We start from the raw sequence: 13,969 nt of genomic DNA, 5'->3' as shown, positions 1-13,969 counted from the left end.
CTCCGCCCGTTCCCCATCCCTACGCATGCGCCTCGGCGCCGCCAGCCCGGACGGAGGGAACGCGAGCTGGGCGCATGTGCAGATGAAACAGCGTTCTCCCTCCGTCTCTGCCGCTGAGTTGCCCTGTCCTGTCGCCCGTTCTCGCTTCTGTTCCCTTTCCGTTCCCGTTCATCTCCTAGTGCACGCTAACTCCGCAGCCTCGCGGGGTCCGCCAAGGCGTTTAGCTCTCGGCGCGACCGTTTTGCGTCACGTGGCCGGTGTCCTGCCGGCGCCCGGCCTGAGCCGGGCTGTACGCATAGTGCCTGATGGGTTTGTGCATGTACACCACAGCGAACCGTTCTCTCCGGCGGTGGAATTTCTCTCCGATTATCTTCTCTGCATCGGGGGCAGAAGGGTAGGTGCTGCTGTGTCTGCCCCGCCCCCGGAGCGGCTTGCCCGTTTCCGCGCAGGCAGTTGGTTAAACAGCTGAGGGGGGCCTACGTGCTGTAGGGTCCTGGCGTGACCTCAGCGACGAGCGGGAGCCGGTGGCGAGTGTATGTGCTGTGAGCGGGGCCGGGCCGGGCGGCGGCGGCGGCGGCGGCGGCGGCTCGGGCACCATGGTGAGCCCGCGGGGCCGGGAAAGGGGTGAGGCCGCCGCGGGTGCGCCCGTCCGCTTGGGCTCTGCGAGTGGCGCTGGTCATCGGGGGGTGAACGGGTGGGACCGAGGAGCTCCGTTATTAGCGCTCGTTTGCTCTGGCTTTCACTACACCTTTTTCATCCCCGGGTTAGTGGCATGTGCTGTGGTAACACATGGGTTACTTGGTTTGGGAAGAACCCTGCCTCGGGTTACTTGTCTCATCAGGTGTTTTAGCACTGACACGGTTTAGTGTGTTAGGTGTAACACAGGGTAAATGGACCCCTAGTAGCAGAAGAGTGAAGTTTGGTTGAGGTTATTCCTGCTAACGGTACAGAATCATAGCATCATTGAATGGTTTGGGTTGGAAGGGACCTTAAAGCTTATCCATTTCCAACGGCCTGCCTCATGCAGGGACACCTTCCTCTAGACCAGGTTGCTCGAAGCCCCGTCCAGCCTGGCCTTGAGCACTGCCAGCGGTGGGGCAGCCGCAGCTTCTCTGGGCAACCTGTGCCAGAGCCTCACCACCCTCACAGGGAAAAACTTCTGCCTAAGAGCTCATCTCAATCTCCCCTCTGTCAGGTTAAAGCCATTCCCCCTTGTCCTGTCCCTACAGGCCCTTGTCCAAAGCCCTCTCCAATTTTCTTGTAGCTCTGGGAGCTGCTCTAAGGTCTCCCTGGACCCTTCTTTGGGCAAAGAAGAGATTCAGAGCAGCCCTGCAGAGAAGGACTTGGGGGTGTTGGTCGATGAGAAAATGAACATGAGCTGGCAGTGTGCACTCGCAGCCCAGAAAGCCAACGGTATCCTGGGCTGCATCAAAAGGAGCGTGACCAGCAGGTCGAAGGAGGTGATCCTGCCCCTCTACTCTACTCTCATGAGACCTCACTTGGAGTATTGTGTGCAGTTCTGGTGTCCTCAACATAAAAAGGACCTGGAACTGTTGGAACAAGTCCAGAGGAGGACCACGAGTATGATCAGGGGACTGGAGCACCTCCCGTATGAAAGGCTGCGAAAGTTGGGGCTGTTGAGCCTAGAGAAGAGAAGGCTGCGTGGAGACCTCATAGCAGCCTTCCAGTGTCTGAAGGGGGCCTACAAGGATGCTGGGGATGGACTCTTCATTAGGAACTGTAGTGACAGGACAAGGGGTAACGGGTTCAAACTTAAACAGGGGAAGTTTAGATTGGATCTAAGGAAGAAATTCTTTACTGAGAGGGTGGTGAGGCACTGGAATGGGTTGCCCAGGGAAGTTGTGAATGCTCCATCCTTGGCGGTGTTCAAGGCGAGGTTGGACAGAGCCTTGGATGACATGGTTTAGTGTGAGGTGTCCCTGCCCATGGCATGGGGATTGGAACTGGATGATCTTAAGGTCCTTTCCAACCCTAACTAGTCCGTGATTCTATGATTCTCTTCTCCAGCCTGAACAAGCAGACTTCCTTCACTAGAAAGATATGCTGAATTTTGTATTTACGTATTCATTGCTGTTTAAAACGCCACAGTTGATTGGCTCTCTTAACATATTTTACAGATACAAGATATATGGAGATCCGTAGGGATACTTGAGTGCAGATACAAAAACTTACTTTGTATATGGCATTAATACATATATTTGTTTTCTATGTGGATGTGAATGTCAGTGTGCCGTTTAAACTATGGCAACATAATGTTTATTCAAATGATGGAAGTCTTGCTTAGAGAGTAAACTTCAGAGTTATACTTTGGGTAAAGTCTGACTTTAACCTCTTCTGATTCAAATAAGGTTATTTTAATAGTGTATGTTTTGACATCTGAAAAGAACTGCAGAGTTACTTTTCTCATTATGGCTTTTTCTCCGTTCTTTTATTTTCTTTTTTTATCTTTTTCTGTAGGGGTTAGAGTATTTAATCAAAAAGTCTTGAGAGACTCCTGTCATTTGTAAGAGTGCATGGGTACTGTCACCTAGCTCTGTATTTGAAGCTACTCTGGGACATTTGAAAGTGAATACAGCTTTTTCTGTTAGTGTAGGTCCTCATTTAAATAAACTGAGTGCTTCCTTCTGTTGCCTGATTGAATTGGAAAATCAGGTCTATTCTTTTTGCTAGCTGCTGGCAGCATGGACAAATAATCTTTGTGTGTGATTCCACGACGTAAGCAAAGTGAAAAGATGATAGTCTGCTACTTTTATGCTGCTTGGAAGCTGTATTCTCCAATTCCAAAGTAAAAGGAGAATGAAATGTTCATCAGGTTCTTTTGCACCAAGAGGGCTGTAAATCAAGTCACCAAAATAATTCAGTGGTGGCACTCTGCCAAGTTGGGACTGATGGGACTCAAAGTCTGTGTGGCTCTGAACTAATTTTACTTGTAATTTAATAATATGTTGAATGTGTCTTGGTGTTCTCCACAATAAACATTCTGTATTGACTTCTTCAGTAATAATGATAATTCTGTGATCTTATAAATGTCCTTGATCTAGTCATAGAGCTTCTAAAGCAATACTTGATTTTCCTAATGATCACTAGTTCTGTAGTCTTTGTGCTAAGAGAACCTTGGTGAAAAAAGAAGCAAGACTGTCAGGTAAACTGCAGTTGGCTGGCTGGAATGTAGTTTTGGTTTCAAACAACACACCTTGTTTCAAAGGGTGTCAAAATGCTGCTGGTGACTGCTTCCATCTAGCAGTTTATGGCTCTCCTTTAAGCATGTGGAGAAGCGCTGGTCAAGAGAGAATGGAGGAAAGACCCGCAGAGGTGAGCAGTTTGGTCGTCGTCCCAAATTCCTTGGATGTTCTTTGAGCTACTTAATATATCTTCTGTTCATCTCTGCTGTGTTGTAAACAGTGGTAGGTGCAGGAAAAAAAATCAGGCAAGACTTGGGAATGAAAAAAGAAAAAAAAAAATCTGAATTTTGAAGGTGGCTCTTGGCATTGATTTCTTTCCCAACATAATCTTTAAGAATGTTTGATTTTCACAGATTGTGAGATTTGAACTGCCTCTGATTGCTAACTACACAAGGTATAATTCTGACTATAGGTAGTTTGTGAAAGTAGTCTTCATTTTAAGACTTTGCACAGTAAGCTCACTGTTCCTTGGCCATCCCACATAATGTTTTGTACTGTTTAGCGAGCTACTTTGAATTGAATTTATGTTTCAGGATAGCACTGTTTTGTTTTTGCAAACTGCAGCTTAATGGACGTATACATATGGAGAAAATTTTGCATGTGGAATAGTCTCATTTAATAGCAATAATATGTCATTGATTAAATGCATTTCAAACAGGTTGTATCAGTGTAGCTTCTAGGTTTCACAAATGCCATTGCACTCTTGGAACTGCAGAAGATAAAAGTATTTGTTATACTCTCCTGGAGACCTTGCAGCTCGGTACTTATTTAAAAGCTTTTCCATTTCTTACTTGAAAATTCACAACCTTGTTAGTATTTTTGAGTGCTACCATTGGAAGAGATTGATATACCCTGAATTAACATCTGTAGAATACTTCGGTGCACTTGTGTAAAAATCTTGTTTTTACAAGACTTGCCACTTCAGAAAGTAAATAGCTGGCATTGTGCTTCTGAAGGTGAAGTTGTAAATTAGATTCTACCAGCTGCTTTTTCAGTCATGCAGTTATATTGCTGCTGCAGTTCTGGTGCATACAGTTGTCTTCAGCTCAAGGCCCTTGTCTTGCAATGGAGGAAGTGGTTAACGTTAGAAAATGAGTAATTTCAAAGTCCTGTGTAAAGCTGGGTGCTTGAGTTATTTCTAATATCTAGGTACGTGATAAGGGATAAAGAGGGAAAAACCTGTCCTGCTACTACAGATGTGGGAGACTAACCTTGGGCAAGGTCAAAATGAGGAGACTGGAGTGGTATCTTGGCATAAAGCTGTTAACCTTTGCTATCTTTGCTTTGCATGTTCTGTAAATCAATTAATGATGAAATGAAAAATGTCGTTTAGGGAGACGTACTTTTAAAATCTGTTTACTTTCTTTGATTACTATTCTGAGATAGCTGCTGGTGTATTATAACTACGCTTGTCTTGTAGATAAGAGTATTGCAACTTTATCGCAACTGCTTACTCTTACTTTTTGTTGTAATTATCAGCAACTGTAACTCCAGTTATGTGGTATAAAAGGTATAGACGGTGAAAACCAAAGTCTAGGTATAACCTTATTGAACCTTATACTGTTGCCTGTTGGGCCTGTCATCTTTTTTTCCATGATTTTAAGGAATCTCTCAATCTTGCCTTTAATGTAGCTGCTACCACCTCTCTTCTAGACCACTTAGGCATTCCCTGCTATGTTTTATTTAAAGTTTTCTTGCAAAACATGTGCTTTGTTGCGCAAGCAAAAGTTGGAGTCCATACCTTACTGAAAGACCTGGAACTGAGCACAGTGCTCAAGGCTTTTAAGACACCTCAACCAAAGACCTTCCTCTGTCACAGAGGCACAGCCATACTGCAGTTTATTGAACAGCCCTTAGTGGTTGTACTATGTCAGTCTCATCTTTGACAGTAAGGTTGCTTGCCAGCCTCTGTTTTGCGGAGAAACTGTCTCATGTATTTGTGTTTTCTTTGGGCCATGTACTTCTTGGCATTATTTTTGATTTTAGATTGACAGAAAGGTCTCTGAGTAGTGAGATACTGACTTCTCTCCCCAGTGCCTTGAATTTGGCTTTCAAATTCCAAGCTGCGAAGCTGGAGACATGGACGTATGTGGAATCACAGTGCCAAAGGTCTTGTAGAACAGATCCAAATAATGTTGTTTCCACAGACTGTTCTGCTACTGCAAACACTATTTAATCTGTGCAGCAGTTCCTCATCTCTAAGAGTGAACAATGCTTCTGTTGCTGTTGAGTCAACTCTGTCAATGACTGTGTGGTCAATTACTTCAGCACAGATCACGTAGGGTGATGGGTTCCGACTTTCGCTCACCAGAGGCCCTCAAAACCCTCATGTGATTGTGGACTTTTCCTGTATCCATCTTTTTCCTTAAACACATCTCATGCTCCATTTAGCAGGGCTGGATTTTTTAAAGTTGTGGATTTATGGCTAAATTCTAAACTCTGTGTCCTAAAGCAGAGTAATGCAGGTAGAGGCTGTAAGATGCTGGTGGGAACCAACATCTAAAGCTTCATTCATGGTTTTGAGTTTAAACTGATACTAGTGGCGGTGGGAAGACTTAAAAGTATGTGGGAGACTTGATCAAGACAGAGCCTCAGTTGGAATGAACCCTGTGGCTTTATGCGTGAGGAAGAAAAAAGATGTGTCTTGGTGTTGTAATAGAGATTGTTTGGGATGTGGTAGATTTTTCCAGAGTTTATTAGTAAACATGTAAGTAGTGTGTAACCACGCAATAGAGAAAGAATTGAGTTGTCAAGATGTGCTTTGCACAAAGCGTGTTATTTTGAGTGGGCATACCACTTACTGTATTCCCCTGCTTTGTATTCTTGGCTGATTACAAGAAGAGTAATGCAGTAGAAGTTTTTAATTTCAAGTGACATATTTACGCCGTTAACATATTGCTCATGGTTGATTACTACCCTTCAGGAATCAAGAGAAAAATGCCATCATCAAGTGAGTGAGTACATCCATTTTTCAATTGCATGGAATGTAGAGAAATACCAGAATGATATTTCTACCACAAAGTCAGTTTTAAAATTAAGATTAAAGATAATGTTTTTTGAATTACTATTTTTTTTTAATGGCTTCAAAATTGCTAGGTTATTTCCAGTGGTAAACTGAAATATTTTTGCAAGTATTTCTATTTTTAAAGAAAACATCAGTAACATTTATAGAGGTGAATATAGTGAATTTCCACTAAAAGAGGGTAGAGAGGGTGCAGATCATGAGATGTTTGAATTTGAGATCCTCCGGACAGTGAGAAGAGTATGCAGCAAGCTCACTGCCCTGGACTTCAAGAGAGCAGACTTTGGCCTCTTCAGAAACCTGCTTAGTAAGGTTCCATGGGATATTGCCCTAGAGGGCAGGGAGGCCCAAGACTGTTGGTTGGTATTCAAAGATCACCTGCTCCAAGCTCAGGAGTGTTGCATCCCAACTAGAAGGAAGTGCAGCAGAGGGCCAGGAGACCTCCTTGAATGGAAAAGGAGCTGCTGAGGAAACTTTGAGGGAAAAAAAAGAGGCTTATAAAAGGTGGAAGCAGGGACAGGCGGCCTGGGAAGAATACAGGGATGTTGTCTAGGAAGCTAGGGACCAGGTTAAAAAAGCTAAGGCCCAGTTAGAATTAAACTTGGCTAGGGATAACAGGAAGGGATTCTATCGATACGTAGCGAATAAAAGACAGACTAATGACAACGTAGGCCCCCTGCGGAAGCTATCAGGAGAACTGGCTACCCTGGATTTGGAGAAGGCTGAGGTTCTTAATGACTTCCTTGCCTCAGTCTTCACTGGCAAAGGCTCTGACCGCACCACCCAAGTCTTGGAAGGCAGAAGCAGGGACTGTGAGAATGAACACCTTGGGCTCACTGTAGGAGAGGATCTGGTTTGAGACCATCTTAAGAACCTGAAGTCCATGGGACCTGAGGAAATCCATCCACAGGTCCTGAAGGTGCTGACGAATAAAGTTGCTAAGCCACTGGCCATCACATTTAAAAAATCATGGCAGTCAGATGAAGTTCCTGGCAACTGGAAAAAGGGAAATGTAACCCCCATTTTCAAGAAGGGGAAAATTGATGACCCAGGGAATTACAGACCAGTCAGTCTCACCTCTGTGCCTGGCAAAATCTTGGAGCAGATTCTCCTGGAAGGCATGCTGAGGCACATGAAAAACAAGGAGGTGGTTGGTGACAGCCAGCATGGCTTCACTAAGGGGAAATCCTGCCTGACCAATTTGGTGGCCTTCTATGATGGGGCTACAAAACTGATGGACAGCAGTGGAGCAGCTGACATCATCTACCTGGACTTGTGCAAAGCGTTCGACACTGTCCCACATGACATCCTTGTCTCTAAATTGGAGAGACATCAATTTGATAGCTGGACCACTCGGTGGATAAAGAACTGGCTGGATGGCTGCACACAAAGAGTTGTGGTCAATGGTTCAATATCCAGGTGGAGACCAGTAATGAGTAGTGTCTCTCAGGGATGGGCGTTGCGACTGGTCTTGTTCAACATCTTTCTTGGTGACATGGGCAGTGGGATTGAGTGCGCCCTCAGCAAGTCTGCCGATGACACCAAGCTGTGTGGTTCGGTTGATACACCAGAGGGAAGGGATGCCATCCAGAGGGACCTCGACACGCATGTGAGGTGGGCTGATGCCAACCTTATGAAGTTTAACCATGCCAAGTGCAAGGTCCTACACCTGGGTCAGAGCAATCCCAGGCACAGCTACAGGTTGGGCAGAGAAGAGATTCAGAGCAGCCCTGCAGAGAAGGACTTGGGGGTGTTGGTTGATGAGAAAATTAACATGAGCCGGCAGTGTGTGCTCGCAGCCCAGAAAGCCAACCATATCCTGGGCTGCATCAAGAGGAGCGAGACCAGGAGGTCGAAGGAAGTGATTCTGCCCCTCTACTCTGCTCTCGTGAGACCTCACTTGGAGTATTGTGTGCAGTTCTGGTGTCTTCAACATAAAAAGGACATGGAACTGTTGGAACACGTCCAGAGGAGGGCCATGAGTATTATCAGGGGACTGGAGCACCTCCCGTATGAAGACAGGCTGAGAAAGTTGGGGCTGTTCAGCCTGGAGAAGAGGCGGCTGCGTGGAAACCTCATAGCAGCCTTCCAGTATCTGAAGGGGGCCTACAAGGATGCTGGGGATGGACTCTTCATTAGGGACTGTAGTGACAGGACAAGGGGTAACGGGTTCAAACTTAAACAGTGGAAGTTTAGATTGGATCTAAGGAAGAAATTCTTTACTGAGAGGGTGGTGAGGCACTGGAATGGGTTGCCCATTGAGGTTGTGAATGCTCCATCCTTGGCGATGTTCAAAGCCATGTTGGACAGAGCCTTGGATGACATGGTTTAGTGTGAGGTGTTCCTGCCCATGGCAGGGAGGTTGGAAGTAGATGATCTTAAGGTCCTTTCCAACCGTAACTATTCTGTGATTCTATGATTTAGTGGCTTAAGATGAAATGAGCTTAATGGGTTCAGTTACAGCTTGCAGCCTTCAGTTTAGTAAGGGGATGGCTTTCTGTAGGTGCATTTTGAAATAGTCTACTGAATTGTCGGTATTCTAGCTGGCCAGTGGACCTACTGCCCTGTGTAAAACCTAGCTGCCTTAATTTGCATCATTTTCCTTCCTGTTACCTTGAGTTGGAAAGGCATTTTGTTTCTCTTACGAATAGGATATCCTAGGAGTAATTGAAAATACACACTAGCACCTAATTAGTGAGTCTTCCTAATAAAAATGTTATTTTAGAGAAATTCTAATGTAAGTTTGTGCTGACATAGTGAATTCTGAGGATCATGGCTTAGTCTTCAGGCCAGTGAGATAGTGGTTTTGAGTGACAGTGGTTAGGCTTATCATGAGATGGTCAGCATAAACAGTCGATTTTAAAATGCATGATTCATTTTGCAAACCATGTGAACTTCCTGAGCAATTCAGTCATTTAAATATATTATGCAGGTAGCTTGTTTTAATAACACTTCCTTTGATTTTAAGTTCACTTCCCCTTAGGTAGGGGATTGGTTTGAGTAATTTCATGCACGGGACTCCAGGATGCAAAGAATCCCTAATGAAGGTAGAGTGTTTAAAATAATGCACAGAGCTTTCAATCCTGATCTTGATCCCTGGTCTTAGTGACATGGAGCATCAGCAAAAGTGAGGTCTTACTTTTTAAGGTACCTCAAAGAATGGTACCAATGTAGAAGAGCAATAAAAATTTCAAAGAGGGAGGAGGCAGAGAGGCTTGAATACTGAAGAAACTAATGATAGGTGAAAAAAAACCAAACCAACTCCAAAGGTGTTATTTCAAATGACATTAAATCTATGTTATGTTAAAAAGTAAGAAGTACTTCTAACTGATATTTGACATTTTGTTATGAGATGTATGGTAACATATGCTCACAGATGCTGAAAGGTAATTTATGTTGTTCTAATCTCCCTCAGTCATGTTTATTAAGGATGGTGCTTGACATCACCTGTAACATTTCATCTGCCTATAATTAAGAGCAGTATTGATAAAATTTCTGATTTATTTAAATGAAAGAAAGTATAGAAGGGAGAAAAGATAAGAATTTTTCTGAAGTGCAATATTTAAGACCAAAGATTATACTGCTGCTAAGGAGGAGGGCTGACAAAGAGTGGTGGATCCTGCAGGTTGATACCCGGTTGCATAGCAGGTGTTGACAGTAGGGAATTGCCTTGTATGACCATAAGACCCTCTCTGAGGTGCAAGGACTGCTAGGAAGGGACACCTTCCACTTGATCAAGTGGGGCAAAAGCTGCGTCTAACCTGGCCTTGAACACTTCCAGGGATGGGGCAGCCACAGCTTCTCTGGGCACCCTGTGCCAGGGCCTCACCACCCTTACAGGGAAGAACTTCTTCCTAATGTCTAATCTATACTTACCATGAGGCCAGCACTGTGAGGGAGAAACTCTTATACGACTTCTGGGGAACTGGCATACGTGGGTGCATCTTCGACCTGCCTGCATGTGGCATGGGAAAAAAAATGGGCTGCATGAAATTGCAGAGCTATGATTTTGTTGAGATAACAAAAACTTGATGGGATAGCTCGTGCAAGTGGAGTGTTGCTGTGAATGAATGCAGGCCCTTTAGAACAACTGGCTGGGACAGTGAGGTTGAACTTGCTCTTAAGTTAGAGAGCGATAGGGTTGCATGGAAGTCTGCCATGGGATGAATAATGAACCGTCTGAGAGCTTATGGGTAAAGACTACTGGACAGAGCAACGTGGGTGATGTTGTAGGTGTCTGCTGTAGACAGCCTTCATCATGAATAAGTAAAAGATAAGGCCTTTTTCAGACAGTGGGAGGAATACTCAGGTTTCCAGGTGCTAGTCCTGTAGGTTACTTTTACTACCCCTGTATCTTTTGAAAAGCCAACACAGCAGGTCACAAGGAATCCAAGAGATCTTTTGTGTGCTTTGATGGCAGTTTCCTAACACAGGTGATTGAGGAGCTCATGAGGAGAGATGGTCTGCTGGACCTCAGTCTATCGACAAGGAAGAACTGGTCAGTGATGTGAATGTTGCACAGCTTTTGGTGCAGTGACTATTGGATTGTAGAGTTCAGGGTCCTGAGAGAAGGAAATGGGACAAGCAGCAGGTTCACAATCCTAAACTTCAGGAGAGCAGACTTTGGCCTTGTCAGGCATTGGCTTGAAAGACTCTTATGGGACATGGTCATGGAGAGAAGGGGATCTGGGAAAGCTGACTTAGAGGATCATATCCTCCATGCTCATAAGCAATGCATCCTGATGTACATGAATGAACACAGAGCTTGTGACAAAGGTCAAACATAGAAAGGAAGTATTCAAGAGGTAGAAGCAGGATCAGGTCACCCAGGAGGAATGTGGAGAAACAGTTTCGCTGTGCAGAGATGGGGTTAGGAAAGCCAAAACCCACCTGGAATTGGGCTTGACACAGAACGTGGATGTCAACTTTTGCAAGTATATCAACAGCAAATGTATTTATGATGGAAAACATGGGCCTGCTGCTAGCTGGAGTAGGAGACCTGATGGCAAAGGAAATAGGAAAGACCAAGATATTAATGCTGCCTTTGCCTTGGTCTTGACTGATAAAGTTTATTTTCAGAAATCCCAGGCTCCCAAAGCCAGTAGGAGAGTATGGAGGAATGAAGGCTTACCCTTCGTGGAAGACTCATGTTAGGGAACATTTAAACAAATTGTAGATGTAGAAGTACATAGGTCCTGATGGGATGCACCCACCAGTGTGGATTGAGTGGCCAGTGTTGTTGCAAGATCACTCTCTTTGGCCACTCTTACGGTGTCTTTGAAAGGTCATGTCAATCCAGAGAGGTTGCTGAGGACTTCACAAGTTGTGTGTAAGTTCTGACTTCAAGAAGTGAGAATATTGGAACTGCAGGCTGGTCAGTTGATCCCTTGGAAGATAATAAAGCAAATAGCCCTAGAGACTAAACCAAAACATTGTTAAAGACAAGATGGCTTTGCGAGTAGTCAGTTTGGATTTATGAAGGGACAGTCATGCTTGACCAACTTGATAACATTCTATAATGAAATGACCAGCTTGGTGAACAAGGGGAAAAGTGAATATTGTTTATCTTCACTTCTGCAAGGCTTTCATCAATGCGTATCATAACGTTCTAGGAAACAAACTGATGAAGTATGTACTAGATAAGCAGTGAGATAGACTAAAAGAATAGCAAGGTGCTGGGCACAAAGTGTTGCAATTAACAGCTCACCTGGTTTTGGCTGGAATAGAGTTCATTTTCTTCCTAGCAGCTGATACAGTGTGTACTTCAGTTTGAGAAGGATGCTGATAACACACCCGTGTTTTAGTTGTTGTTAAGTAGTGCTTACCCTGATCAAGGACTGTTTAGTCTCTCATGCTCTGCCAGTGAGGAGAGTCACAAGAAGCAGGGAGGGAGCAAAGACAGGACACCTGACCCAAACTAGCCAAAGGGGTATTCCGTGCCACTGTATGTCATGCCCAGTATATAAACTGGGGGGGGTTGGCCAGAAGGGACTGGTCTCTGTTTGGTGATGGGCTTGGTGTTGATCAGCAGGTGGTGAGCAATTGTATTGTGCATCATCTTTTCCCCCCACCACACCTTGAGTTTTATTTTTCTCTCTCCCTCTTTGTCATTACTATTATATTTTATTTCAATTACTAAGTCATTTTTATCTCAGCCCACAAGTTCTACCTCTCTTCAATTCTTCTCATTCCGTGGAGGAGGAGTGAGAGAATGGTTGCATGTGGCTTAGTTGCTGGCTGTCTGGCGTTAAACCTGTACAGTGGCATAAAGTTCAGCTGGAGGCTGGTCACTAGTGCTCCAGGAGTTGGTACTGGTGACGTTGTTTAGAACCTCCATTAATGACCTGAAAGATGGAGGAGAGTATACCTTCAGCAGCTTGGTGGATGACATAAAACTTGGAGTTGCTGCTATGTCAGGTAGTTGTGGTGCCTTTCAGAGGGACCTCTACAGGCTGGAGGAATGGGTCAACAGGAATCTCATGCAGCTCAGCAAAGGGAAGTGCTGATATTCCTGAGGAGGAATAAGCCCAGGCACCAGTACATGCAGGGAGCTGACCACCTCGTAAACACCTTGACTAAAAAGGACATGGAGGTCCTGAAGGTCATTAATTTGAGCATAAGCCAGCAGTGAGCCCTTGGGGCAAAGAAAGCCAACAGCACTGTGGGCTGCGTTATGCTGAGAGTCACTAGCAGGTTGACTAAGATGCTTGGCAGTGGTGAGGCGCTGGAGTGCTGTGTCTGGTCTTGGGTTCCCCAGTGCTAGAGAGACATGGACTTACTGGAGGGAGTCCAGTTCAGAACCACAAAAGAGTTTAGGAGGCTGCACCATTGAGGAGAGGTTGGCAGAGCTGGGACCTTTGGGCCCAGAGATGGTTCAGGAGACATCTTGTATGGATGGATAAGTATCTGATAGGGTGGAATAAAGAATGTGGAGCAAGACTCTTCTCACTGTTGCCCAGTGAAAGAACAGGAGGCAGTGGGCACAATACAGAATATTCCATTTAAACATAAGAAAGAAAAAATCCTGTTTAAGGTGAGGATGGTCAAACACTGACATGGGTTGCCCAGAGAAATTGTGGAGTCTTCGTCCTTGGAGACAAAACCTAACTGAACACATACTCTGAGCAACCTGCTGTAGTTGACCCTCCTTTTGTCAGGGGAGGTTGGGCGAGTTTATCTCCAGAGGTCCCTTCCACCCTCAGCTGATTCACCATTCTGTAAGAATTGCTTTTTCCTTTCCCAGATTACCAGAATTTTCTTTCCATGTAAAGACAGAATTAATCTGTGGTTAAATTTCCCCTAAGAGAATGGGTATGCTAGGTAGGAGAGGATGTGTTTGGGCAATGGCTGACTGCCTGCTGTGCTGCTGGTGAGGTGCTCTTGAGGGTCAAATTTTGAGGAATACTGGAGAAAATGTTTCTCAAGTGTATGAGATAATCTGTGTTTTGATTGCCAAGGGTTAATTGTGTACTGCTTCCATATGTAGAAGTACTTTTACCTCCTGAAGTTTTTTTTGCACATTGCATTAGTGCAAAGCTAGTGAAGCGTAATTTCCAATTTCTACACTATAGAGGGAAATACTTTATCTTCAAAATATTGTTAGTAAGTAGCAATATCCAAAACTTGATATCTAAGAGTGAAAGTGAATATAAACTTTGTGTTTGACATTTTGTGTGCTGATAGAAAAAGTGCTTATATTTCTTTTCATGAGAGAGTATACAGAAAAAACAGTTTTTAAAAGTGA

General features: G+C 44.5%; 1 protein-coding gene across 8 annotated transcripts in view; it reads left to right on the top strand.

Annotated features, from left to right (window-relative positions):
• The first annotated feature begins 265 nt into the window (after nt 1-265).
• Nucleotides 266-13,969, top strand: part of TMEM161B (transmembrane protein 161B) — a 55,890-nt gene continuing 42,186 nt past the window's right edge. For 6 of the 8 annotated variants that reach the window (XR_013958632.1, XR_013958633.1, XM_080636538.1 and 3 more), the window contains exon 1: nt 486-599. Coding sequence is in view for 4 of the 8 variants with exons in the window: in XM_080636538.1 (XP_080492664.1) it covers nt 597-599 (3 nt within the window). In the remaining 4 variants the exon portion in view is untranslated. Of the gene's footprint in view, nt 395-485; nt 600-701; nt 764-13,969 lie in introns of those variants that run through there. The other 2 variants (XM_080636539.1, XM_080636540.1) reach the window with 2 other exon arrangements.

This window comes from Psittacula echo (genome assembly GCF_963264785.1).
Source record: "Psittacula echo genome assembly, chromosome: Z".
NCBI classification, from domain to species: Eukaryota; Metazoa; Chordata; class Aves; order Psittaciformes; family Psittacidae; genus Psittacula; species Psittacula echo.
Note: the sequence above shows the minus strand (reverse complement) of the source record. Positions and strands in the feature narration are given on the sequence as shown.